This window comes from Microcebus murinus, unplaced genomic scaffold (assembly GCF_040939455.1).
Source record: "Microcebus murinus isolate Inina unplaced genomic scaffold, M.murinus_Inina_mat1.0 scaf008_hap2_Mmur4.0, whole genome shotgun sequence".
NCBI lineage: Eukaryota > Metazoa > Chordata > Mammalia > Primates > Cheirogaleidae > Microcebus > Microcebus murinus.
The window spans coordinates 461,318-486,169 of record NW_027438954.1 but is presented as its reverse complement, the minus strand read 5'-3'; the positions used below and the strand labels follow the sequence as shown (position 1 = coordinate 486,169).

Sequence of the window (24,852 nt, the reverse complement as noted above, 5' to 3'; positions counted from 1 at the left end):
TGACATCTTTCCCTTTAAATTAACAAGACAAGGATGCTCATTATCATCCCTTTTGTTTGGCAATGAACTGGAGATTGCGCAGTAAGACAAAGGAATTAACAGGAATAAGGATTTAGAAGGAAGAAGCCAAATTGTCATCTAAATCTCCTTTCTTGTGTCTTGCACTTACTACTTAGTGGGTCTTTCTGTTTCCCAGAAGCCCACAGAACAAAGCTGTCCCCTCTTCTGTATGAGAGCCCCAGGTCTTCTTTCCTCTCAGCCTCAGTCACTTCATCTGTAGAACAAGGTTATCCAAAAAGCTCCTTGAGGTTATATCCTTCCATGCTGCTCTAAGTCCACATCCTCCTTCCTATAGGCAAAACATCTCCATTTTTTTCAATGGTTCCTAATAGTGATGATTTCCAGATCCCTCCTTTCCTACCAACGCACTCCATTTTGTTTTGTTTTTTGAAATATGGTGCCCAGAACTGGAGCAGAAAACGAAGAAAGACAAGGGCACAAAAAGATAGAAATAGAGAATTAGGCTGAAAACAGACTTTGAAAATGGTAGAGAGAGGCAGCAGAGTGGAGAGGGCTGGGAGCAGGGAGTAGAGAAGAGGCAGGGGACAGCCTCTGAGGCAGAAATGGCCTGGTGGGGCCAGCTTGTGGGCAGTGCCCCATCTCCTTGACTTATTTCCCTGGGATGGGGAGGAGGGTACCCTACATGGTTTGGGAGACAGTAATGGGAGTCTGTGGTCAGCCATGAGCCTTTGGTGGCTCTCCAGTCCTTCCTTCCAACTTTCCTGCCCCTGACTTCACGACCCTTCCTGGGATGGGGGTCACGGCAAGAGGCATTGATAAAAGCCAGCTCCTGATGGGAAAGGGGAACTGAACAGAGCCAGGTCCCTGTCCAGGAGGCAGGAGCAGCCATCACAGTAGGAGGGAGCAGCAAGCCAACAGCTGAGTGAGACAAGGCCTGGGTTATTTTTTTTCCAGTTTGTTGGCATGTGGGTGGATTTTTCTCCCTTTTTCTTCTCTCCTGCTCTCTGCCGTTTCCACAGAGATGTGGGAGTTTGCAAATTTGTCTCAGTAGAGGGGAGAGGCAAGAGCTGATTTTGGGGGTCCTTGTCAGGAACTAGGGGATCAAAGAAGGACACTGCATTTTTGGCAGCAAGAAAACTAGGACCCTTTCCCTGATGGTATCCCTAGGGCGAAGAAGGCTCTCACTCTCTCCTTTCCTCTTGAGGCCTTCTCACTTCTCAGTTCTTGGTTCCCAAATCCATCCCCCCTGGTGATTGCAAAAGCCTCCCTCTGCTTCTCTTCTTGCTCTGCAGTGCCAAATGCCCTTTCCTCAGGGCCCTGGACCAACTGGGGGGCACCCCTGAGACTCTTCTAGCCAGAAGCTGCTCTCCTCCCCGATATCTCTGGGAGATGGGGTTGGGGGACTGAGGAGCTTCCCTTTTTTTTTGAGCTATACATTTTTTTTTTTTTTGAGACAGAGTCTCACTTTGTTGCCCAGGCTAGAGTGAGTGCCGTGGCGTCAGCCTTGGTCACAGCAACCTCAAACTCCTGGGCTTAAGCAATCTTGCTGCCTCAGCCTCCCGAGTAGCTGGGACTACAGAGGCATGTGCCACCATGCCTGGCTAATTTTTTCTATATATTTTAGTTGGCTAATTAATTTCTTTCTATTTATAGTAGAGACGGGGGTCTCGCTCTTGCTCAGGCTGGTTTTGAACTCCTGACCTCGAGTAATCCGTCCACCTCAGCCTCCCAGAATGCTAGGATTACAGGCATGAGCCACCGTGCCCGGCCTCTGCCATTAATTTGTAATGTGATGCTGAACAAGGAAGTTCCTTCCCTCCTTTTGGGCTTTGTTTTCTCATCCGGAAAATGGGCTGCATGTTTTAAGCTCTGCAGATCTGTGCAGCCTGAATCCTGATTCCTGGCCTTGGGGGTTAGGCGTCACATGTATGCAGAGTGCATTGAACACCATCAAGGGGTAGGATGACCAACTGACCCTGTTTGCCTAGGACTCAGGCTTTTGAGGATGTGGGACTTTCAGTGCTAAAACAATCCCAGGCAAATGAGGATGACTGGGCACCCTAGCAAGAACCACATCCACTAGTTGTTATTATTATCATTATTATTATTATCATCACCACTAGAGGGCAATACTCTCTTATGCCTGAGAGTAGGTCTTACCAGCCCCCCCACCTCCCACCCCAGACCTCCCCTGCCCAAAAGGTGCAGAACTGACCATTCATTCTAGGAGCAATCAATTCTCTTGATCTTTCTCCTGGAGAGAAGAATACTGAGGAACAGGAGATCTTTGAGTTCCAAATCCCAGGAGCATTCTTTCAGCTAATGCCTGCTCCCTGTAGTCTGATTGCCTGAATCCCAACCAACACTCAGGTGCCCAGTCCATCCCACTGTGGCAGAACTGCCTGCTTTTTAGGGGACTGGGGAAATAGAGAGATGTTGATAAGTAGCTTTGGTTTGTCTGAACACAATGGGCACTCTCGTAAGGCTATGCTGTTAGTCTCATGCTTTGATTTCTGGCAGTATTACATGTTCTACAAGGCTAGCCAAGGCCATCTCCATTGATACGGGAGCTGGCTTCCTCCTTTCTAAAGAACTGATTTTGTTTTACCTTATACCTCTTATCACAATGAATTGTAATTATAATTTACCTACCTGTATACCCCATTAAGTTGTTGATTCATGCATTCAACGTACATGGATTGCTTATCACTTACCTACCATGTACCAGGCTTTTTGCCAGACCTGTAGCATACAGTGGGAAGCAAAACAGAGTATCTGCCCCTGTAGAGCTAACAGTCTAATCAGGGAGGCAGGAAGTAGGCAAAGAACTGCACAAATCAATATGTAATTACAAACTTGCTTGGTTCAAGGAAGGAAAAGGAGTCACTGAGAGCATGTATCAGAGGAATCTGTCTAGTCTAGGAGTGAGAGAAGGCGCTGCTGATGAGCTGACATTATATCTGAGGTCTGAAAGATAAATGGGCAGTAAGTGGGCAAAGGCATGGGAGAGATCTTTCCATGCCAAAAGAACAACAGGTGTGTCTGAGAGGGGAAAAGCCTAGCTCCCTGGTGGAATCCTTAGCCTACCTCTGGTTCATCTCTTGCTATAGCTCCAGGCCTGGCAAATACAGAAGCCAATAAATGTTGAATTGAATGAGATTTTTGTCATGGAAAGCTGGGAGTCAAAACATCTAGCTTCTAGTTGCAGCTCTTCTGGGTAATTCAATTCATTTCCATTTTCTAACTGCTTACCGTGCACCCAGGGCCAAGCCAGGTTGGGGTGTTTAAAGGTCAACAAAATCATCTCTGTCCTTAAGCAGCAAGCAGTCAAGTGGAGTAGCTAACATGGAGCCAGTCCTTTCCACTCTCTGAGCCTTTTTATCCAGTTATAAAATGAGAGGTTTGGATTACATGATCTCTAAAATTCTTTCCAGCTCTAACAGTCTTGACCTGTTCTTCCTTGAATAACAGCCAGTTAGTTGGCAGTGGGGAGCAATGGAACGGATTTTTTTTCTATTTCTCCTGCCCTAGAGGAATCACATGGAATAGGCCTAGGGAAATGCAAGCTTGCGTTGTGTTTATGGACGATTCTTCCTTTTATGAGTGTCTCAGGAGGTGGTCAGTGTTCACTGCTTTTGGCTAGAATGTTCCAGTGTTGGATGAACCTTTGTTTCTTTCTTTCCTTCTTTTTTATCTCCCTCCCACCTCCATTCCCTTTCCCCTCCAGACTTCTTTTCTACATCTAGGACTGTGTTGTACATATAACAGGCCTAGAAAGGATCTTCAAAATCATGTTATCTAACTCCTCCATCCAGAGTTCACATTCCCTAGGCAACAGACCCTCCAGACAAGGCCATCCAGTCACTGTTTGAAATCCTCCAATGACAGTGAACTCACCCTCTTCCCCGAGCTTCCCATGTGAGAAGTTTCTTCCCTCTGGAATTGTCTCCCTGTAATGTTTACCCATTGCTTCTGGCTGTGACCTTTGGAGCTAAGTAGAATAATTCCACTACATTGCCCCTCTGACAGCCTATTGGATATTTGAAGACAGTAATCATATCCTCGTAGCCTGCTCTCCAGTAGGCCAGATATCACCTGTTTGTTTCAAATGTTCTTTCATTGTTTCAAATCCTCTTAGCATCTGTAAATATAGTTTAGTTTATGTAAGATTTATATCCTGCCTACTTTAAAGAGGATATTAGGCAACTCATCAGTTTATAACATGAAACAAAGACAATTAGGGATAAAAATGAGCCGGGCGCAGTGACTCACGCCTGTAATCCTAGCACTCTGGGAGGCCGAGGCGGATGGATTGCTCAAGATCAGGAGTTCGAGACCAGCCTAAGCAAGAGCGAGACCCTGTCTCTACTAAAAATAGAAAGAAATTAATTGACCAACTAAAAATATATAGAAAAAAATTAGCTGGGCATGGTGGCGCATGCCTGTAGTCCCGGCTACTTGGGAGGCTGAGGCAGGAGGATCGCCTGAACCCAGGAGTTTGAGGTTGCTGTGAGCTAGGCTGACACCATGGCACTCTAGCCTGGGCAACAAAATGAGACTCTGTCTCAAAAAAAAAAGGGGATAAAATGTGGAAGAAAACAGACCAGAGACCATGTAAAGGAAGCATGAATAGATGTTGCCAGGTACCTAAAATGAACTGGATTATAATTGGACTGTGAATTTGGCTCAAAGTTTTATGACAGCTAGGACAAAATTGGAAACACATTGGGTTATGTGGTTTTATGTTCTGACAGGATCAAGCTTACAAATCATCTTCAGAGAGAAAATTTTTCCTAAAGCGAAACTCCAGACTAGCTTATTAGGATTGCTTTCTCTGTAGAGCTCCTCAAGACTGACAGGGACTTTGGTTATATCTCACCCCTTCCCCCACAAGAGGAAAGGGGGCTGGAAGGATAACTAATTAATTAGCCAAATGATGTCTCCGTTTTAAGCACCGCAATCTCTTTAGGGATCCCTGCAGAGAAAAGAATCTTTCTTTTCCCTTCCCTTTTCCTTCTGTGTTCCTCACAGATGGTCACTTTCCTACCTTTGTGCCCTCGAAAGTCTGTAATCTCAAGACTCTTCGGAACACTAGAGCTCCGGAAATAGCCCAAGAAAAGAATTGTAGCCTAGTGAGTCACTGACCACAGCAATTGTGTGCACATCCCTTCTCTCAGGTCTTCAGTGTCCTTATCTAGAAAATAAGTTCACCTTTAAGTTCCCTTCAGCACTGACATTTTGGACTATTAACTCTTTGAGGGAAAGACCAATGATTTTTTAGAATGTTTGATTTCCCCATCTCATGCCTGGCAGCTTACAGGTATAGGAGAAGATCTGCTCATAGATAGAGCAAGCTGTAAGAATCCAGTAGGAAAAACCAATTTGATCAGATGCCACTTTGGGATCTGAGGAAAATGTTTCATGATTCTCAGTATTCTGACAAGTTCTTGTCGACTGGTTCCTGGCAGTGGTGAGATGTGGTTTTCAGGGCTCTTTTCTGCTATAGCACCACATTCCTTGGCAAAGCTGGGCCCAGGGTAAGGGGAATCGTAGCAATCACACCAGGGACTAGGACTCCTGGGAGATGACTCTGGGAGGCAGCAGGAAGGAAAAGAAGGTAGTGCCACAGTCGCTGCTGAACAACAGTGAATCAAGGCCAGGTGTGGTGGCTCAGGCCTGTAGTCCTAGCACTCTGGGAGGCCGAGGTGGGAGGATCGCTCCAGGTCAGGAGTTTGAGACCAGCCTGAGCAAGAGCAAGACCCCGTCTCTACTAAAAAATGGAAAGAAATTAGCTGGACAACTAAAAATATATAGAAAAAATTAGCTGGGCACGGTGGCTCATGCCTGTAGTCCCAGCTACTTGGGAGGCTGAGGCAGGAGGATCGCTTGAGCCCAGGAGTTTGAGATTGCTGTGAGCTAGGCTGATGCCATGGCACTCTAGCCCAGACAACAGAGTGACACTCTGTCTCAAAAATCAAAACAAAACAAAACGATGAATCAATACTAAACTCCCCTTGGATAATAGTATCTAATAGTCAGTGCATAAGATATCTATGTGGGCTCCTTCCCTCCTGCCATGTCATTTCCCTGCTCAAAAACCTTCCATGACTTTTCATTGGCCTGCAAGAGAAGGTCCAGATCCCTGTTGAAATCCTAAGCTTACCTCAAATATCTTCATATTCATAAAGACCTCCCAGCACCCTCTCTGAGGGCAGATGCTATATGTCATTCACCCAAGGCTTTCCATCATACTTCCCTGCCTTGTCTTTCTCCAGAGCACCTATCAGCATCTGTATTAGCGTCTGGGGCTACTGTAACAAAGTACCACAAACTTTGTGGCTCACAACAAGGGAAATTGGTTTACTCACAGTCCTGGGGGTTAGAAGTAAAAAACTGAGGTGTCAGCAGGCCCATGCTTCCTCTGAAGGATCTAGGAAAGAATCCTTTCTTGCCTCTTCCAGCTTCTGGTGGTTGTGGCAATCCTTGGCATTCCTTGGCATCACTCTAATCTCTGCCTCTATGTTCATGTGATGTTCTCCTCATGTATGTGTGTTTCTGTGCCCAATTTTCCCTCTTTGTGTAAGGACACCAGTCATTGCATTAGGACCCACACTAATCCAATATGAGCTCATCTTAACTTGATTACATCTGCAAAGATTCTTATTTCCAAATTAGGTCACACTCACAGTTTCTGGGTGGACATGAATTGTGGGGGGATACTGTTCAACACAGTTCACCAGCCAACATGCTCTACATATTCTATTTGTTTATTGTCTCTCTCCCCCACTAGAATGTCAGCTCTATGAGGTTAGGGATTATTATCTATTTTGTTCATTGCTGTATCCTCAGTGTCTACAGCAGTACTTGATGCATAGTAGACATTCCATAAATATTTTGTGAGTGAATCTTAGTATCCATCTGCCCCCAACCCCAGAGAATCTGAATAACAGAAGCAGGATAAGGACTGCAATGCAGGTGTTGCCTAGAGCATAAATAATCAGCACGTATTTTCTGGAAGAATAGAAATATTCAATGGATATACTTATTATTTTAACCTTTTTTTTTTTTTTGAGACAGAGTCTCACTCTGTTGCCCGGGCTAGAGTGCTGTGGCATCACCCTGGCTCACAGCAACTTCAAACTCCCGGTCTTAGGTGATCCTCCTGCCTCAGCCTCCTGAGTAGCTGGGACTACAGGCATGTGCCACCATGCCCAGCTAATTTTTTCTATATATTTTTAGTTGGCCAATTCATTTCTTTCTATTTTTAGTAGACCCTGTGAGACAGGGTCTCGCTCTTGCTCAGGCTGGTTTCGAACTCCTGAGCTTGAGCGATCCTCCTGCCTTGGTCTCCCAGAGTGCTAGGATTACAGTAGTGAGCCACCACGCCCGGCCCCGGCGTACTTTAACCTTTATGGAGCGCTTTGTACAAGGTACTGAGGGAAGATACGAAGAAGTGAGAAGGAAACATCTGAGTGTCCTGACTATGCCTCTGTGTGACTCTGGGCAAGTCACTCAACCTCTCTGTTTCACTTTCCTCACCTGTAAGATGGTGGTAATAACAGTGTCTACCTCATAGGATTGTCATGAGGATTAAGTGACTCCATATATGAAAAGTGCATAGCACAGTGCCTGACATATTCCACTCATATATCTAGGAGTGGAATTCTTTGGTTATATGGTAAATCTATGTTTAACATTTTGAGGAACTGCCACTTTGTTTTCCAAAGTGGCTGCACTGTACATTCCTACCCTCAATAACGGTTCCAATTTCTCCACATGCTTGCTAACACTTCCCATTATCCTTTGGATTTTAGCTACCATAGTGAATATGAAGTAGTATCTATATGTATGTGTTTATGAAACTGATGTTTATTTTCTATGAACCTTATTTCTGTTTTCTGTTCAAAAGCCTGTGGAAGAACAGCTTAAGACTACTCAGTGGTTATTCCCACTCATTCAGTGGCCTGAGCAGTGGGAGTTGCAGACTAGGCTTCATTGGTAAGCAGAGAGCTCCAAACTTTAGTAGAGAACTACTTAATAGGCACAGAGGGCATTTGCATGCTTTTAGACCAGTCTGTGACCTTGGGTTGAAGAGCTGTAAACTCAGGAGCAGTCCATTTACCCTGAAGTTCCTCCTTGGTTACAGCATTTTCATCAGCAATCTGCTTTTCCTTTTCAATATCTTCAGGATCTCTGCAGAAGTAGAGATTAAGCATGACCTCTCATGGGTGTTCACAGGAGATAGTGCCACGCATGTGCAGAACTTCCTGGGCCAGCATCCACATCAGACTCCCTTGTTGCACTGGATGCCAATGTCCACATAGCCCAGAGGAGAATCTGTGTACACAGAGCAGTGGTAGGCAGGTTAACATAAGACACCTCTGTGAGAGGTTGGTGGTCAGCTGGGATCAGTAACCACCAGCAGATGTACCTCAGGGGAAGCTGTCTGGATCTAGTTAGTGAAAGTTCCAGCAATGAAGCACCTAGCAATAAGAATGGCCCCAATGGAAGCAGCAAACTTCAGTACAGCCCACTGGCCAGTATTCCTGGAGGATATAGCAGTGACAGCAGCCGGGTTTTCAAGTGGCAACAATGGCAGAAGCTTCATCCAGGTCCCCTTGAGATTTGTGATGTAGATGTCCTCACTTTTCCTTTTGTAGATGTACTGTTCCATTTGGAAGTCAAGATTGGTGCCATTCAAATGGGTTCCTGCTGCAAGGAATTTGAGGATATCCTCTTCTTTCATCTGCAGGACATCAAAGTTTCTCAACTTTGTGAAAGTTTCCCTTTAAGTTACTGGGGAACCCAGGAAAGTGCCTTAGGGGTAGTCTGAAAGCTCATTGTGGTTTTAATTTGCATTTTCCTGTTGGCTAATGAGGTTGGACATCTTTTCATGTGCTTATTGACCATTTGTGTATCTTTGGAGAAATGTTTATTCAAATCCTTTGCCTCTTTAAAAAATGGATTGTCTTTTTATTGTCGATTTATAAGAGTTCTTTATGTATTCTAGATACAAGTCCCTTGTAACCACATACATGATTTGCACATATTTTCTCCCATTATGTTGATTGTCTTTTCTGTGGAAGGTGTTTTTGCATGATTTATGCAAGACCACCCCATGGGGTAGGTGTTATTGATAAGGAAATGGAAGTTCGGAGAGGAGAAGATGGAATTTAAATCTAGCTTTGAGAGACTATGAGAAAGTGAGAGAGAGTGCATGCACAAGCTAGCAAGAGGGTACGCACGCGTGTGTGAGAGTGTGTACAAGGGCAAGTGTGTGTGCTTCTGGCTGGGGAAATCAGGGTTGGCTTCAGCAAGGTGGCATCTGAGTTAAGTCTTGAAGGATGGGTACAACTTCATTGAATAAAGATGATGGAGTGAATGGGAAGAGCATTTCCAAAGAAGAGCAGGAAGTGAACATTGAATGAATGGAGCTTTGATCCCAAGAATGGCTGTGATGGGGAGTCCCGGGGATTTGTTGAGATGGGAGAACCTGGGACTGCCTTGGTTGGAAGACTCAGGGACTGGCCAAGATGGGGGATCCTGGGGTTGGTAGGGGTAGGGGATCTGGACGACTGGCTTGGATGGAGAGTTTAAGGGCTGGCTGGAGTGGAGGATGCCTGTGGTGGTGTGTAGTATGAGTGTGTTTGTTTGGTCGGGGGAGTGGGGAGCTGCAGACTGGCTGGGCTGGAGGGGCACAGTGCTGGCTGAGATGGGAGACCCAGGGTCTGACTGCCCATGATGAGGTCTGGAAAGAGGTCGCCTGAAATAGGAGGTCCAGGGGTTGGCTGGGATGGGGAATCTGACACTGGTTGGGACTGGGAGACATAGGGGATGAGTACACGGGTTGCCTGGACCTCGGGACTTACTCGGATGGAGGCTCCTGGGATGGCTTGGATGACGATCCTGGGCTTGGCGGACCCCAGGGACGTTGGAATGGGCTGGGATGGAGGGCTTCGTTAGGCTGCGTTAGGTGAGGACCCTAGGACGGGTGGAATGAAGAGACCTCCAGCAGGCTGTGATGGGGCTGGCCCCGGGCCCCGCGTGGCGCCTTGGGGCCAATCCAGCTGTGGGTGCGGGTAGCTGCCGCAGGTGGGGCGCGCGGGGGCGGGTCGGGCGGGCCGGGTGGGGGCAGGGGCGGGGGGCGGGCCAGCGGCCGGGGCGGTCCCGCGCTGCCGCGCTGCGCAGTGACTCCGCAGCGGGCGGAGCGCCGTGGGCCGCGTCCTCCCGAGCCGTGGCGGTGGCTGTGGCAGCGGCGGCGGCGGCAGCGGCGGCAGCAGCTTCAGCTCCTGCTCCCCGTGCCGTCGGCCCCAGCGCTGTCTCCCGGGCCCCCCAGGGCCCCCGGGCCGTCGAGCCCGGTGCGCGCCCTCGCGTCCCGCCGGCCCCCTCCCCCGGCTGGGCCCGGGGGAGGGTGGCGCCGTGAGCGAGCGGGGACCGGGCTCTCTTGCCCCTTCCCCTGCCCCTGGGCCGCCAGGATGGAGGCGGGGTCGGGGCCCCCGGGCGGCCCGGGATCGGAGAGCCCCAATCGGGCGGTGGAGTACCTGCTGGAGCTGAACAACATCATCGAGAGCCAGCAGCAGCTGTTGGAGACCCAGCGGCGGCGCATCGAAGAGCTAGAGGGCCAGCTGGACCAGCTCACCCAGGAGAACCGCGACCTGCGGGAGGAGAGCCAGCTGCACCGGGGGGAGCTGCACCGGGACCCCCATGGCACGCGGGACAGCCCGGGCCGCGAGAGCCAGTACCAGAACCTGCGCGAGACCCAGTTTCACCACCGCGAGCTGCGGGAGAGCCAGTTCCACCAGACGGCCCGGGACGTGGGTTACCCGAACCGAGACGGCGCCTACCAGAACCGGGAGGCTGTGTATCGGGACAAGGAGCGGGACGCCTCCTACCCGCTCCAGGACACTACCGGTTACACAGCCCGCGAGCGCGACGTGGCCCAGTGCCACCTGCACCACGAGAACCCAGCCCTGGGTCGCGAGCGTGGCGGGCGGGAGGCCGGGCCAGCGCACTCGGGCCGTGAGAAGGAAGCCGGCTATTCGGCGGCGGTGGGCGTGGGGCCGAGGCCACCGCGGGAGCGGGGCCAGCTGAGCCGTGGCGCATCCAGGAGCTCCAGCCCCGGCGCTGGCGGAGGCCATAGTACCAGTACCAGCACCAGCCCGGCCACAACCCTCCAGAGAAAGTAAGGAATGTGTGTTTGTACCTCCTGCTCTTTCCTGTAGATCCCTCTCCAACTTGTCTGGCTGATAAAGTAAGAAGCCTGTGTCTGATTCTATGTCCTCCTCTCATGTCCCAACCTGCCAGGAGAAGCCAGGTCTTCTTCATCCAGCCGACACCCCTTCCCTATTCACCCCAGACTGGGTTGGCCAGATGAGTGCAGGCGTCTTTTTCCCAGTACCATGGCCACGGAGGGACTAGAGCAGTCATCACCGCCTCCCCCGCCTCCACTTCTTCAACCCCTAGCTGTATCTTTGCCAGAAGATGGGTTTTCGTTCATTTATTTATTTTGGTTTTGTTGTTGGGATTTTTATCGTCGGGGATGGTGTCAACTCGGAGCCCCAAGGGAGAAAAGCACTCCCCTCCCTTTTTTTTTTTTTTTTTTTTTGCCTGATCTTGTTTCCTCTGGCGGCTTCAGCTCCATCCTTTCCCAGAGAGGCAGGTGGGGACCAGAATGGCTGCTGGAGGCTGAGACATCCTTGTGAGGGGAGCTGCAGCACATTCTGGCCAGGGGGAGCAAAGATGGGGGAGCAAAGATGGAGGCCAGGCCCTTGGCTAGTTCCTCAAAGTCCACCCCCTCTCCACCCTTCAAGAAAAACAACACCCATTTAAAGAGCCCTTCTGGGAAGGGAAGTCTACAGAGCTCCCCTCTGTTGGATCGGTTCCAGCTCTTGCGCTGGAGTGTGTGTGTCTGTCTATTTGGGACACATTGGCAATATCTCTTGGGTTGGTGGGACATTGGCTGGGTCCACTTTTTCCATGTAGATACCATCGTGAGTTGATTGGGATAAATTTATCAAGCTGAGAAAGTCAAGGGCGTGCAGGCTCACAGGGCTGCCCTAAAGGTTCCCTTATGTCTTTTCTGCTGTATTAGAAAGAAAACTGAATTGGGAGTTAGGGGATCTGAGTTCCCCTTCCAGCTATGCTGCAGATTGGCTTTGTGACCTTGACTGAGTCCCTTCCTCTCTCAGGCCATCAGTTCCCTGCATCTTTTTAATTGGCAAAGTCTGCCTTGGATGCTCTTAAAGGACTCCTCCAGGTTAGATTTGATGGTTCTGTGACTAATCTAGCCACACTACAGAGCAAGTCTGAAGTCCTCTAGCGAATGGACAGGCTTCCCCCTCCTCTCACTGCTCAGCTGGTCCTACCATGTGCCACAACCAGTGAAGTGTCACTTGGAGGCTGGGCTGGGGGTGGGGATGCCTTCTGCCTCAGGAAATCTGCGGAGACAGCTCTCTGCAACTCCCCCGTGGTGAGGCAGCAGGCTGGGGTGCTGGGTTGAGATGGCTGGGCCCCAGGAGCAGCAGCTGCAGCTTGAGGGCTTGGCTGGCCACTACTGCAGTGCACCCTCAGCTGAGTTTTGGTGTGGACTGCCTCTGAATAGTCTGCAGGCAGGGGAATGGACTCTCTTGTCTAGGCAGGGCTTCTGGGAGCCCAGTCCTGGGGGACTGACTGTGTGCAACCTCTAGGCACCACACTGGACGAGGGACACGAGTAGACCAAGGTCCACTCAGGAGAAAGCCATGGTGGGTGGAGGTAGAGGAAGACTGGATGGGACATTGTGGTCCTTGAGCCTTGCTGCAGAAGACTTTTCTAGAGGGGTCAAACCTGTGACGGAGGGAGCAGCCTCATTATTGTGTTGCTCCAAACCAGGAACAGTGGGAACATTTGAGATAAATTAGAAAGAACTTTCCAACCTTGGCCTTCTGGTGATGCAGTGGGCTGTCTCAAGGGGTAGAGGTGGGAGCTGGCTGGACATGTCCAGCAGAGGCCAGGTACATGTCTGGGAGGGCTGGAGAAAGCATAATTCCTGAATTAGGTATAAAGCTCAATGAAATAACCTGGGTCTTCCCCAATTCCAGGATTTCATTACTTCCAGATTCTTCATCATGCAGATATGGGTCTGAATCTCTTGGCTTGCCGGAAGCTGATTTGCTCTTGAATTCTGTGCTTCTCCCATCCATGCAGACCTGCCTCTTGGTCTTCTGTCTTTTTGTGCACCTTCCAGGTTGCTTGTTGGATTTCATTGCTTCACATTTCCTACTGGATTAATAAAGGGGTTTAGAATTTCTCTCATAACCATATATTAACCATTTGCACATCCATTATTACCTCTTTTGGTCGTCACAACAAGCCCCGTGCAATAAGCATTAGCAACTCTATTTTAGAGATGGGGAAATTGAGGCTCCAAAATGAAGGGACCTTGTTCAAGGTTACACTACTAGTTTCTAATGGAGCTGGGGCTAGAACCCAAGTTTACCTGCCTCCAAGGCCTGTTGTTTTTTCCCTAGAGCTCTCCAACCCACAGGAGCTTCTTGGCCTCAGGACCTGGACTGGTACTGAGCTGGGAGAGGCCTGAGAGCCTTAGGTATCTAAAGGGTTTCAGCAGGTGTGATAGGAGTCTGGGATGAGTGGGGAGTCAACAGGGGAGGGAAGAAGGCTCTGTCTCCCTACTTTGCACTCTCTCTCCTGGCCAGGCCGCAGGAGGGCCTGTTGATGCAATAGCCATTGCTGCTATCACTGCTGCTGCTGCAGCGACTCCCCTGTTAGGCCTGTTCTGGGTGTATATGGAGTGGGTGAGAAGGCTGCCGCCGGAAGCGAGGGCAGGCAGGGTGGGAGTTTAGCAGCAGAGGCTGCAGCATTGGGGGAGGCTAGGTAGAGTGGGGCGCTCCCAGTCCCAGGCTCCCTCTGCTGGAGGAAGAGGGGAGAGTGGTGCCTGGGCCATGCTAAAGCTTGTTGGGGGCTGCTCTGCCTGGGGACTTTATTTAGTCCTCCCTAACAATGCTGTGCGTCTGTCACCACAATCCACGCTTTACAGCTGAAGAAACTGAGGGTGCAGAGAAGTGAAGCCTACCAGAGGTCACGTTGTTAATAAGACAGACTCCTAATCCTGTGAACTTTCCCTCTATTGCACTGGGCATCAGCTGTCATGTCCACCCCATCTGTATTGTCCACCCAGGATTCCCACATCCTCCTGTACTGTCCCTTCTGGATAGGTCTTAGGATGCTGGTATCCCTTCTGCTGTGCTCTGGGTGTGGCCTCTCTAGTGCAGCATAGAGTGAGATGAGTCCTTACGTCCTTTTGGTTTCTGGTCCTCTGTATGTGAAGGTTTTGCTTGTTTGGTTTTTAGTAATTGTTGGTCCTAACTACATGCTCAGGTCTCTAGTTGGGATTGTCACCTCTCCTGTCACCCTCCTCCCCACCAGTGATTAGAAAAGATCTGTTTTGGTTGTTGATCTTAGCCTAGCCCCCTTGCAGTTCTTGCACCTGGAATGATTGATAGGAGTGCTAGGGGCCACCGCTGAGCTGCTCTATGCTGAAGAGAGCTGCATTTCCATGCTTTTTGCATGAGCCCAGCTCTGGCTCTGCTGTGGGTGGTGGTGGGCTAAAGCTGGTATGGTGGTAACTCTCCTTCCTCTGCTCCCACCTTCACTCATCCCACAAGCTGGCTCACATTTGGGGGTAGCAGCTAGAGGAGCTGACCTGGTGTTCTTTTTTTTTTTTTTTTTTTTTGAGACAGAGTCTCACTTTGTTGCCCAGGCTAGAGTGAGTGCCGTGGCGTCAGCCTGGCTCACAGCAACCTCAATCTCCGGGGCTCAGCGATCCTTCTGCCTCAGCCTCCCGAGTAGCTGGGACTACAGGCATGCGCCACCATGCCCCGCTAATTTTTTTTTTTTGTATATATATTTTTAGTTGGTCAATTAATTTCTTTCTATTTTTGGTAGAGACGGGGTCTTGCTCAGGCTGGTTTTGAACTCCTGACCTTGAGCAATCCGCCCGCCTCGGCCTCCCAAAGTGCTAGGATTACAGGCGTGAGCCACAGCGCCCGGCCTGACCTGGTGTTCTTGATAGCCAAGGTGGTACGTGGTCTATGGCATGGCTGCTGGGCTGTCCTCTGCGTGCAGTGGGAAGTTAGTGCACTCCCCCACAGGGGCTAAGGCCACTGAGAGGGAGCCAGTGAGAGAGCAAGCCTAGGGATAGGCTCTGGAGAAGTCTGTCTCCTTTGGAGTTTGGGGAGCTTTTCCCAGGAGATCTCTCTTTCCCAGGAGGGCAAACCATTTATCTTTCCCCTGCCACTGTGTTGTGAGCATTATCTTCACGTGGGAGGAAATGATAATGTTGAGTTTAATGAGAATTAGACAAGTCTTGCTTCTCTACCTAGATCTGGGGCAAGAATGGGGTTGTTGTCATCCATAAACATTTATTGGCTGTGCACACAGGGCAGGAGGGGCCATTAGGCTGAACGAAGACTATGCTCTTTGTGTTAGCAGAGCCCCCCACCCCCTGGCCAGGGAGACAGGGTTGCAAGCCCAGCTATTCCACAGAGACGGTGCTCAGGATGAAATGAGTGGCAAAGGGTGGTGAAGAGTGGAGGTTCTCAGAGGAAGGAAGGAGAGATCAGGGCAGGCCAGGCCACTAGTTGAGGACCCTGGCAGCAAGTAGGGGCTGGGGAGACTTTGAGGAGAGTAAGTGGTCCCTTGGTGGAGGGAGTGCTATGAGGAAGACACCAGACCAGGCTTGCCGCCTGCCCTTTCCTCATCTGTCCCACCACTGCCTATTGTGGCCTCTGAATTTGCTGGGAGCATAGTAAAGGCCTGGAGCATGGGGAAGAGGCCACACATGTACAGAGTGAGTCTCATCCTTCTGTGTGCTAGGCCCCATGCTATGTGGTTTATGTAATAATAGCTAACTTTTTTTTTTTTACTGCATTTACTGTGTGCCAAGCACTATTTGTTCTAAGCGCTTTCCACATTTTCATTCAATAATCACATGAATCCTTTTGTGTAGATATTGTTATTAACTCCATTCTACAGATAAGGAAAGTGAGGCCCAGAAAGGTTGGATAAGACATCCAAGGGCCCTTAATGAATAAGTGGCAGAACTGTGAAGGAGCCAATGGAGCCTAGGGGGTTCGGGCTCCAGGGTTCGCAGTGTTCTTACCCACTATGCAGCACTGCTTCCTAGATTGTTTGCGTAGAGCCCCTACCAGGTGAGTGTTATTATTGTCCTCATTTTTCAGACTCAGAAATGAGGATCAGAGAAGTGTAGTAACTTGCCTGAGGTTACACAGCAAGATGGGGCCCAGAACTGTCTGGCTCCTAAGCATATGGTACACCACTGCCTCTTGCAGGTGGGCTTTAAAGACATCAAAGCCAGTCCTGGCTCTGGCTTCCCCCAGCAGAGCTCCCAGGACCACTGCTTTAGGCAGGCTCCCTCTCATGATCACCCCCTAAATTTTTGCCATAGTCTCTTAATAGAGTGCCCCCCTGCTCTTGCTCTGTCAAGCCTCTGATGAGATGTAGCTAGGCCACTTTGTGCAGTATGGCTCTAGTAGTTTCCCTCTCTCATCGGCCTGCAAACTCCTCCACCTGCCATGCATGGTCCTCTTAGGATCTGCTGCCAACTTACCTTTCTCCTCTCATCTTTTTTTTTTTTTTTTGAGACAGAGTCTCACTCTGTTGCCTTGGCTAGAGTGCTGTGGCATCAGCCTGGCTCACAGCAACCTCAAACTCCTGGGCCCAAGCAATCCTTCTGCCTCAGCCTCCCGAGTAGCTGGGACTATAGGCATGCACCACCATGCCCAGCTAATTTTTTCTATATATTTTAGTTGGCCAATTAATTTCTTTCTATTTTTAGTAGAGACAGGGTCTCACTCTTGCTCAGGCTGGTTTCCAACTCCTGACCTTGAGCAATCCGCCCACCTCGGCCTCCTACAGTGCTAGGATTATAGGCGTGAGCCACCGCGCCTGGCCTTTCCTCTCATCTTTTTACAGTCCTTTCACAGGCTATGCTCCAGCCAGACTGACTTGTGTGTCCCCATTGTTAGCCCACTGTGGCCTTCCCACAGCCTCTAGGTCTTTGCTCATGCTGTTCCCTTCTCCGGGGCTGCTGTGTCCAGGTCCCAGGCTGGACTCAGCTGTCACCTCTTCTGTGTTTGCTCTCTGGTGTCTCTTTTTTTTTTTTTTTTTTTTAACCCAAGAACTTCAGTGGAATCTGGTGTCTCTTGATGCTCCGTCTATCCCTGTCCCTCACAATGAGCACTCTGCTCCTTTTTATACTTTCATGGCTGTTTACATCTTGTATCCCCTCCACTAGACCAAGATCCTCTTCAGATTCAGATTTAACCAACATATATTGCATGTGTGTTGTGTGTCAGGCCCTATGCTGGGTGCTGTGGGCACGAGTACAGGAGCTGCTTAGTAAATGTTGAATAGACAAATGAATGTCTGATTAAGTCTTGGTGAACTAATGGCCACTGGGCCCTGCTTTTTTTCTTCCAGAACTCCTTTAGTGAGAAATGCCAACTACAGGATTCTCTTGGCCTTTCTGTGGTGTTTCCCTCACACTCCCTTGAGACATTTTGGCCTTTGCTGTTTCTGCTCCTCACACTCTCCAGTCTCCCAGTTTGTAGGATGTCAGGGTAGCAGAGTTGGATGAGACTATGGAGACATTTAGCCCAATCTGCTCATTGTTATATCTCTCTACCATGGCATGGCCATGTCAGGCCATGGTCTTGACCCTCGATGCAAAAGCTTCTGTTCCGAAAGGATCAAAGAGGCCTGCACAGGACCTGTGTGCAGTTCACCCAGCCCAGTGGGAAGTTGTTTATTTATCCACCAAATCTTTCTTCGGATCAGACCTTGGGCTGCGCACGGCATCTTGGGGTTGAAATAAGACTTGACCCTTGTGGCTCATTCTCTGCTGTATTCCTTGGCAGAGTCTTGAACATTGGTCAAGAGGAAGAATGATGAATACATACATGACTTCCTCTTTTGGGGGAGCTCGTTTAGGGCAAGATAATTTGCTAGTTAATCTAACTTCCTCGTATTATTTGGTTTCTCTCCAAGCCTCCACGTTGAAAGCCTTTATACCGAGGGGCCCATTCCACAGTGCTTAGTAGCTGAAGCTCTACGAGACCTTAGCATTCAGAGAAAGGGTGGTGCTGTGGAAAGAGGATTTTGTGTGATGCTAGGCAAGTCACTTCACTTTCAGAGCCTCAGTTTTCTCAAGTAGGAAATGGAGATTAAATATTTTCTAATATGTGAGATTCATGTTGCCCCTCACAAAAATGTATCAGAAACTTTCCTAGCTGCCCGGCATATCCATCAGGGTCCTGATCAGTATGGAAAGTTGAGGGCCAAGGATGGAAAATAGTATTAGTAGATAAAACTGCCCTGCCCCCTAGAGGCAGAGCATAGCAAACAAAACAACAATATGAGAACGTGCGCATAGCATCCTTTTCGAAACAAAGATGACAAGCCAGAGCTACATGGCTGATTAGTATTATTCCTCTAACATTTAGATGTAAATCTATCACCTGATAGGGACCATTTCAATAATACCAAGTGTTAAAGGGGTAATATCATTGCATATCCAGGCCTTGCGATTTCCTGCTGGTTTCCAGGATACAGCATACTGCATTTACCTGAATAAAAACAGTATTTTCTTTCATATAACCACTTCAGAATTATTGTCATTATATCCATGATGAAAAGTACCTAAATATGTCCTTCCCCCAAATTTTTGTACAAAACTGGGAGGCATCTCACACAACTGTGTATCTGATATACTAGCCAGTTCCTAAATAACCCATCTCATCATGATTGTTGTGAAAATGAAGGAAGATGACATAGATGATGTGCTTAGCACACAGTATGTGTTTACTCAGTGGTGGGCGTTATTATTAATAATAACTTTGTAAAGCTCTGTGCTGTGGGAGGGCAGAAGGGAGAGGTCATGTGGGAACTCACTATATTTATCAGAGAGAGGTCAGTCCAGTGAATATTGTGTCCTTAGTCCATGCCTTGTGCCATCACAGGCAGAGGGTTCTGTGATTAGTATTATACAGTTCTGGCTTCAGGGTGCTCATAGTCTAGTGGAGAAGATGGTCATGGAAACAGACGATTGCAGTATGGTGTCCAGTGTGCTATGCTAGAGAGGAGCACAGGGGGCTGAGGGGGCCCAAATGAGGGACAGCTACCCAGACCATCCAGGAAGGCTTCCTGGAGGAGGTGATATCTGAGCTGAGGCTTGGAGGATGGACAGCATGTAAGTTAGTGGGAATTGGGGGCAAAAGGAAGAGTAAGACACAGAGGCAGGGAACCAGCAAGATATGTAAAGGGGGAACTTTTATGAATTCACTACAAACTAGAGCACAGATTGGGAGGCAGCAAGTGTCCGGAGAGGAGTCTGGAGTGTTGGCCAGCCTAGATCATGAAGACACTTGACTAGCAACATCAGGAACTGTATGCTATTGGAAATTGGAAGCCAACATAGGGTTTTAAGCTGAGGGGGAGAGGTGCCTATTGTATAGTACAGGGGGGCATGTTGAGAGCCACGTTTTGGAAAGATCCTTCTAGAGGGTAGTTTGGAAGATAGATTGGAGGGCATCCAGTGAGGAAGCTGGTGCAATAGTCTGGATGAGAGGCAAGAAAGTCTGTGCTTGGGCAGTGGGAGTAGAGATAACCTATGGGGGGGTGGGGAAGGATGATGACAACACACAGACAAGTGCCATGACAGAGGGGAGCACAGCCTACTGCAGGAGCTCAAAGGAGCAACAGCTGGTCATGACCAGTAGGGTTTTTTTTTTTTTGAGACACAGTCTTGGCCGGGCGCGGTGGCTCACGCCTGTAATCCTAGCACTCTGGGAAGCTGAGGCAGGCGAATTGCTTGAGGTCAGGAATTTGAAACCAGCCTGAGCAAGAGTGAGACCCCGTCTCTACTATAAATAGAAATAAATTAATTGGCCAACTAATATATATAGAAAAAATTAGCCGGGCATGGTGGCGCATGCCTGTAGTCCCAGCTACTTGGGAGGCTGAAGTAGGAGGATTGCTTGAGCCCAGGAGATTGAGGTTTCTGTGAGCTAGGCTGACGCCATGGCACTCACCCTAGCCTGGGCAACAAAGCGAGACTCTGTCTCAAAAAAAAAAAAAGAGAAAGAGAGACACAGTCTCACTCTGTTGCCCTAGCTAGAGTGCCATGGCGTCAGCCTAGCTCACAGCAACCTCAAATTCCTGGGCTCAAGCGATCCTCCTGCCTCAGCCTCCCGAGTAGCTGGGACTACAGGCATGCACCACCATGCCTGGCTAATTTTTTCTACATATTATTAGTTGGCCAATTAATTCTTTCTATTTTTAGTAGAGACTGGGTCTTGCTCTTGCTCAGGCTGGTTTCAAACTCCTGACCTTGAGCGATCCTCCCTCCTTGGCCTCCCAGAGTGGTAGGATTACAGGCGTGAGCCACCGCGCCCGGCCACCAGTAGGGTTTTAGTAATACCAGCATAAAAGTCAAGAAACTTTGAGCTGGAAGGACCCTGAAAAATCAACCAACTGAAGGTGTTCATTTTACAGATGAGAATACCAAAGTTCAGAGAGAGAAAGGACTTGTATAAGGCCACTCAAGGTGTGAGCAGAAGAGAGAGCTCTGATTAGAAGAGTCACTCTAGTATTAAATGCCAGTGTTCAAAGCATCCTTCCTTAAATGTGCTAATTCCTGCCTTGAAATCCTGTGAAGGTTGTAGGGATTATTATTTTTTATGGCCTGCAGATGAGAAAACCCAGGCTTAAAAGGAGGCTAGGTGAGTTTTGGGGTAGAAAGTGATGAAGAAGAGGCATCGCCTAAAGGGCTCTTGTTTTGATGGCAGACAGACCTGCTTCTCTGTTCCAGTCCCCCTGAAATCAAATATGCTAGATTCATAGCTGGGGAGTGAACCCAGGGTTCTCCTTCTCCACCCAGCCTAGGCCCAGCCTTCTTTCTGCTGGTTTCTGCCTTAGATGCCCCATTTACTATAACACAGGCAGCTCAGAGGCATTTTCTGGCCCGACAGCCAGGCCTGTCATCCACTTTTCTGTTTTCATGGAAGAGGATGATGGGCCTGTGGCTATTATTACTATGTCCCCATTGCCTTGGGCAGGGCATCTATGGCCTAGGTGTCTCTGTTTTGAGGCACCATGGTATGATATGCAAATAATGAGCTTTGGAGACAGACAGACCTGAGTTTGAGTCTAGGCTCTGCGCCAACCCATGGGATGATCTCAGCTATGTCATTTTACCTTTTCTGAGTGTTAGTTTCCTCATCTGTAAAATGGGATAAAAATCCTAATCTCTCAAAAGTAACCAAGGTAATTTGAATGGCATTCCCTGATACTTATAGGTGCTCAATAAACAGTCCTTTTTCATCTCTTTCATGAAACCTCCCATGGACAATGACTTGAAGAATTCAGTGCTAGGCAAAGCTTTGCACTGAATGTAACTCTGAAAACTGGTATATTTCCTCCTTCCTAATATGAGGCTATCATGGTTCATTGTATCTCCCTTTTTGTCTCAGCCACCAGTTAATTTGAAGTACAGCTCTGGCATCTTTGTCGATCTCTTTTTCTAAGTTCTTATTTTTGAGTTCAATTTCTATTCTGTGTTCTTAGAGTAGGCAGCCTGAAATCCTTTGTAACTTAGGCAGGTATAAATAACTAATGGATATAAATAGTTGAATGAATGGAAGGCCGGAGAGGCTGGAGAGGTGGGATTCAAGGAGGACCAGAGGGTGGTACAGGCTGAGGCAGCTGAGAAGGTGTCTGTGTGGATGGCTGTGGGGAGCCAAGGGTTTAGTGAGGAGGACCTAGCCCTTCATCCACCTCTCTTGCTCCTGCTTTTGAAAAAAGGGTAGATTGGAGAACAGGACCTCATATCACCCAGAATCATCAGCCTCTCCATTTTGTATGTATAATGAATGTGGGAGATAGAGGTCCAAAGAAAGAGAAGGGACTTGTTTTGAGAAATTAAATCAAACCAATACAAAAATACAATTTTTAAAAGATGAAGGGTTTGCAAGGACTGGTGTAGTAAAAAGCCAAAGTCTCCCAGCCCCCCACATCCCATGCCCCAGAGACAACCACTTTTATCATTTAGTTTTTCTGGTGGTAACTTCCTATCTCTAAATAACATACTTCAACAATTATATCTTCATTTATCAACTACTTAAACATTATCTCTTGACTTCTTCTTACTATAATAAAATAATTTAGCTTATTTATAACAACTAACTCTTTCTCTCTTCTCCTCCCAGATTTTGATAGTTTTTTATTAGCATTTGGTCTGCTCTGTTAATTACCTTGGTAACTTTATTAAATACTATTTTAAACTGTGATTTCTTATTCCCTCAATTTTCCACAGCATCTCTTCACCAGTCATGATGGAAGACATAGTTATTAGTGCCTATTCTTCCTTCTCTCCTCCCCATCCTCCTGGTCTCTGTGTTCTGTACTCGTGTGTCCAGCAAGGTTGATTACATTCATATTCTGTTCTGTATAAATAATTAGATCTTCAGTGCTTTATCTAGAGGAATTGATTATAAAATTTGGCTGCCAATACACTGCGTTTATGTGATTATGACTGTGTCACTGTTATTCATTGCAGGGCCAAATAGTGTACTATAATTATACCTCATTTCCCACAGTTCCAGTGTCACAATCTTTGTACTCCCAGGAGAATGTCCCTAGCATCAAAGTCAAGTAAATTTTCCTTTACTCTCTCCCAATTGCTCAAAACTATACCACCTATTACTTTGTTTTATATTTGGACCAGGACTTCTTTCCTTTTCCTTCTGCTTTTATTTATTTATTTAATTTACTTACTTATTTACATTCTTACTGTTGTGTGGAGTTTTTTGAAACCGTAGGATAAATCATAGCACATCTTCTGGGGATATCATTTTCCTTGGAGGTTTTTTTAGGAGATTTTTTTAAAACTTCATGCTGAAATATAATATGAATACAGAAAAGTGTTCATATCAGAAATGATCTTACTCTATCACATATGATATGGTCTATTTTTACAAACCAAACACCTGTGTAACCAGCACTCAGATCAAGGTCTATTTTTAATTCACCTTACCTGGTACTCAGGGATCTTTTTCAGTTTGAGGGACTGTGTCTCTTCTTACATTAGTTCTTTGATAATTTCCCTCCCTTCATTTTCTCTGTTTTCTCTTTCGGAAATGTCTGTTAGTTGCATGTTGAACTTCTTGGGTTGATCCTCTAGGCCACTTACCTTTTCTCTCATGTTGTCTATGTGGTAGTGTATGAATGAGTTAATAGAAAGTCTGACTGAGATGTCTGTGTATCTGGGCTTGCTTGTCTACTTGCTGGTTTTATTTTGGTGAGTCAGCAGGGCAGGGAGCAGGTTGTGATGATGGGTGCCCCCCACCCAATGCCAGAATAGAAAGCATTTTATTTGGGGAGCACCAACATGCCACTAGGTACCCTAATTGATCCTGGATAGTTTAATTCCTTTAACATGCAGCCTCTTATATTTTGCCTAGGGGTGAATGCCAGGCAGCCTGTGTTCTGGATCCAGAGTCTAGGGGTGCAGGGAAGGATTTCATATACTTATCTTCAGCTTATCCCCCTGTATTCAGTCCCCTGATTCCTCCTGCCCTCCCTTGTGGCTACCGTCTCCAAGTCTGTAGTCTGTCTAAGCTTCTGCTGGCCATACTGGTGCCCTACTCAGCTGTAACCACCCCCTAAGTGGTATGGATCTACCTCAACCGCCAACACTCTTCTCTTTGTTTTTTGCTTCCAGAAATTTGTTGAAATCTCTCACCCACTGATATTACCGTCTGCCATCCTTTTTCCTGTTATGAGTTCCTTATTTTATTCCTTCCCTTTCATTTTGGTGGGACCCTGGGAGAGGAAATAAACATTTATGCTCTTAAGGTACAAACTAAGGTGAAAGCTACTTTGAAAAACAGTTGTTTTATTTTCTCAATCTGGATTGAAACTGGAAGCTATTAATTAGTAAACTCCCAGCTAACCAAGCCTGGATGACCTCATTTTGGCCTCTGTTGCCTCTGGCCCCAGCCCCTGTCACGAGCATTCCTCTAGCTGTCTCCAGAGTGCCCCTTTCCTCAACCTCTGCCACCTAGACCATGGAGTCAAGCGAGCCCTCAGCTGCGGAACGGTACACCTGGGTTCTGACTCCAGCTCTGCCACTGCCTCCATGTGGGCCCCCAGGCCAGCCCCTCTACCTCTCTGGGTGCCCTCTCTGTGACTTGAGAGGCTCTCAGTCTGCTGTGAGTTGGGCTTTGCCAGCATTGGCTGGGTGCTTGGAGAGCAGCCAGGCCTCTTTGCTTAGGCAGTGGGAGCAGGTGGGCTAGAGATAGGCCCCAAACACACAGGAGAGGGCTTGAAGGCTGAGCTGAGGCTTCTGCAATAGCAGGCTGCGCTAGCTGCGAACCCTTCTGCCCACTCTCTTTCCCATCATGGCTGAACCTCTATCCTCTGCCTTCAGCAGAGGGAAGAAAGAAGGGAGGGCTGGAGAGCCAGATTTTTTCATTTTCTTTTGCTTTTTCTCTCTCTCTTTCTCTCATCGTAGTGCCAAGCTGATGATCTGGGCTGCAATACCTACCTTTTTTCGGTGTTCCCTCTTTCCTTGCCATCCTTGAATGATTGTTTCTTCTAGAAGCACTACCCAAATGTTCATGGGGCCTGGGAGTGCAGTGGGGCTTGGGCTGTACTGTGTGGAGGAGAGACAGGAAACAGGTGAGGTGGAGAGGCCAAGTGCACAGGCTGTGGTAGGAGAGGAAGTGCCAGTGGGCCCTGGGATGACAGAAAGGA

The 24,852-nt window shown here is 48.1% G+C and overlaps 1 protein-coding gene across 4 annotated transcripts in view; it reads left to right on the top strand.

Annotated features, from left to right (window-relative positions):
- The first annotated feature begins 10,260 nt into the window (after positions 1-10,260).
- Positions 10,261-24,852, top strand: part of IQSEC2 (IQ motif and Sec7 domain ArfGEF 2) — an 85,607-nt gene continuing 71,015 nt past the window's right edge. For 2 of the 4 annotated variants that reach the window (XM_075999802.1, XM_012746607.3), the window contains exon 1: positions 10,261-11,203. In XM_075999802.1, the coding sequence (XP_075855917.1) occupies positions 10,497-11,203 (707 nt within the window). In that variant the 5' untranslated portion in view covers positions 10,261-10,496. The remainder of the gene's footprint in view (positions 11,204-24,852) is intronic. The other 2 variants (XM_012746606.3, XM_012746612.3) reach the window with 2 other exon arrangements.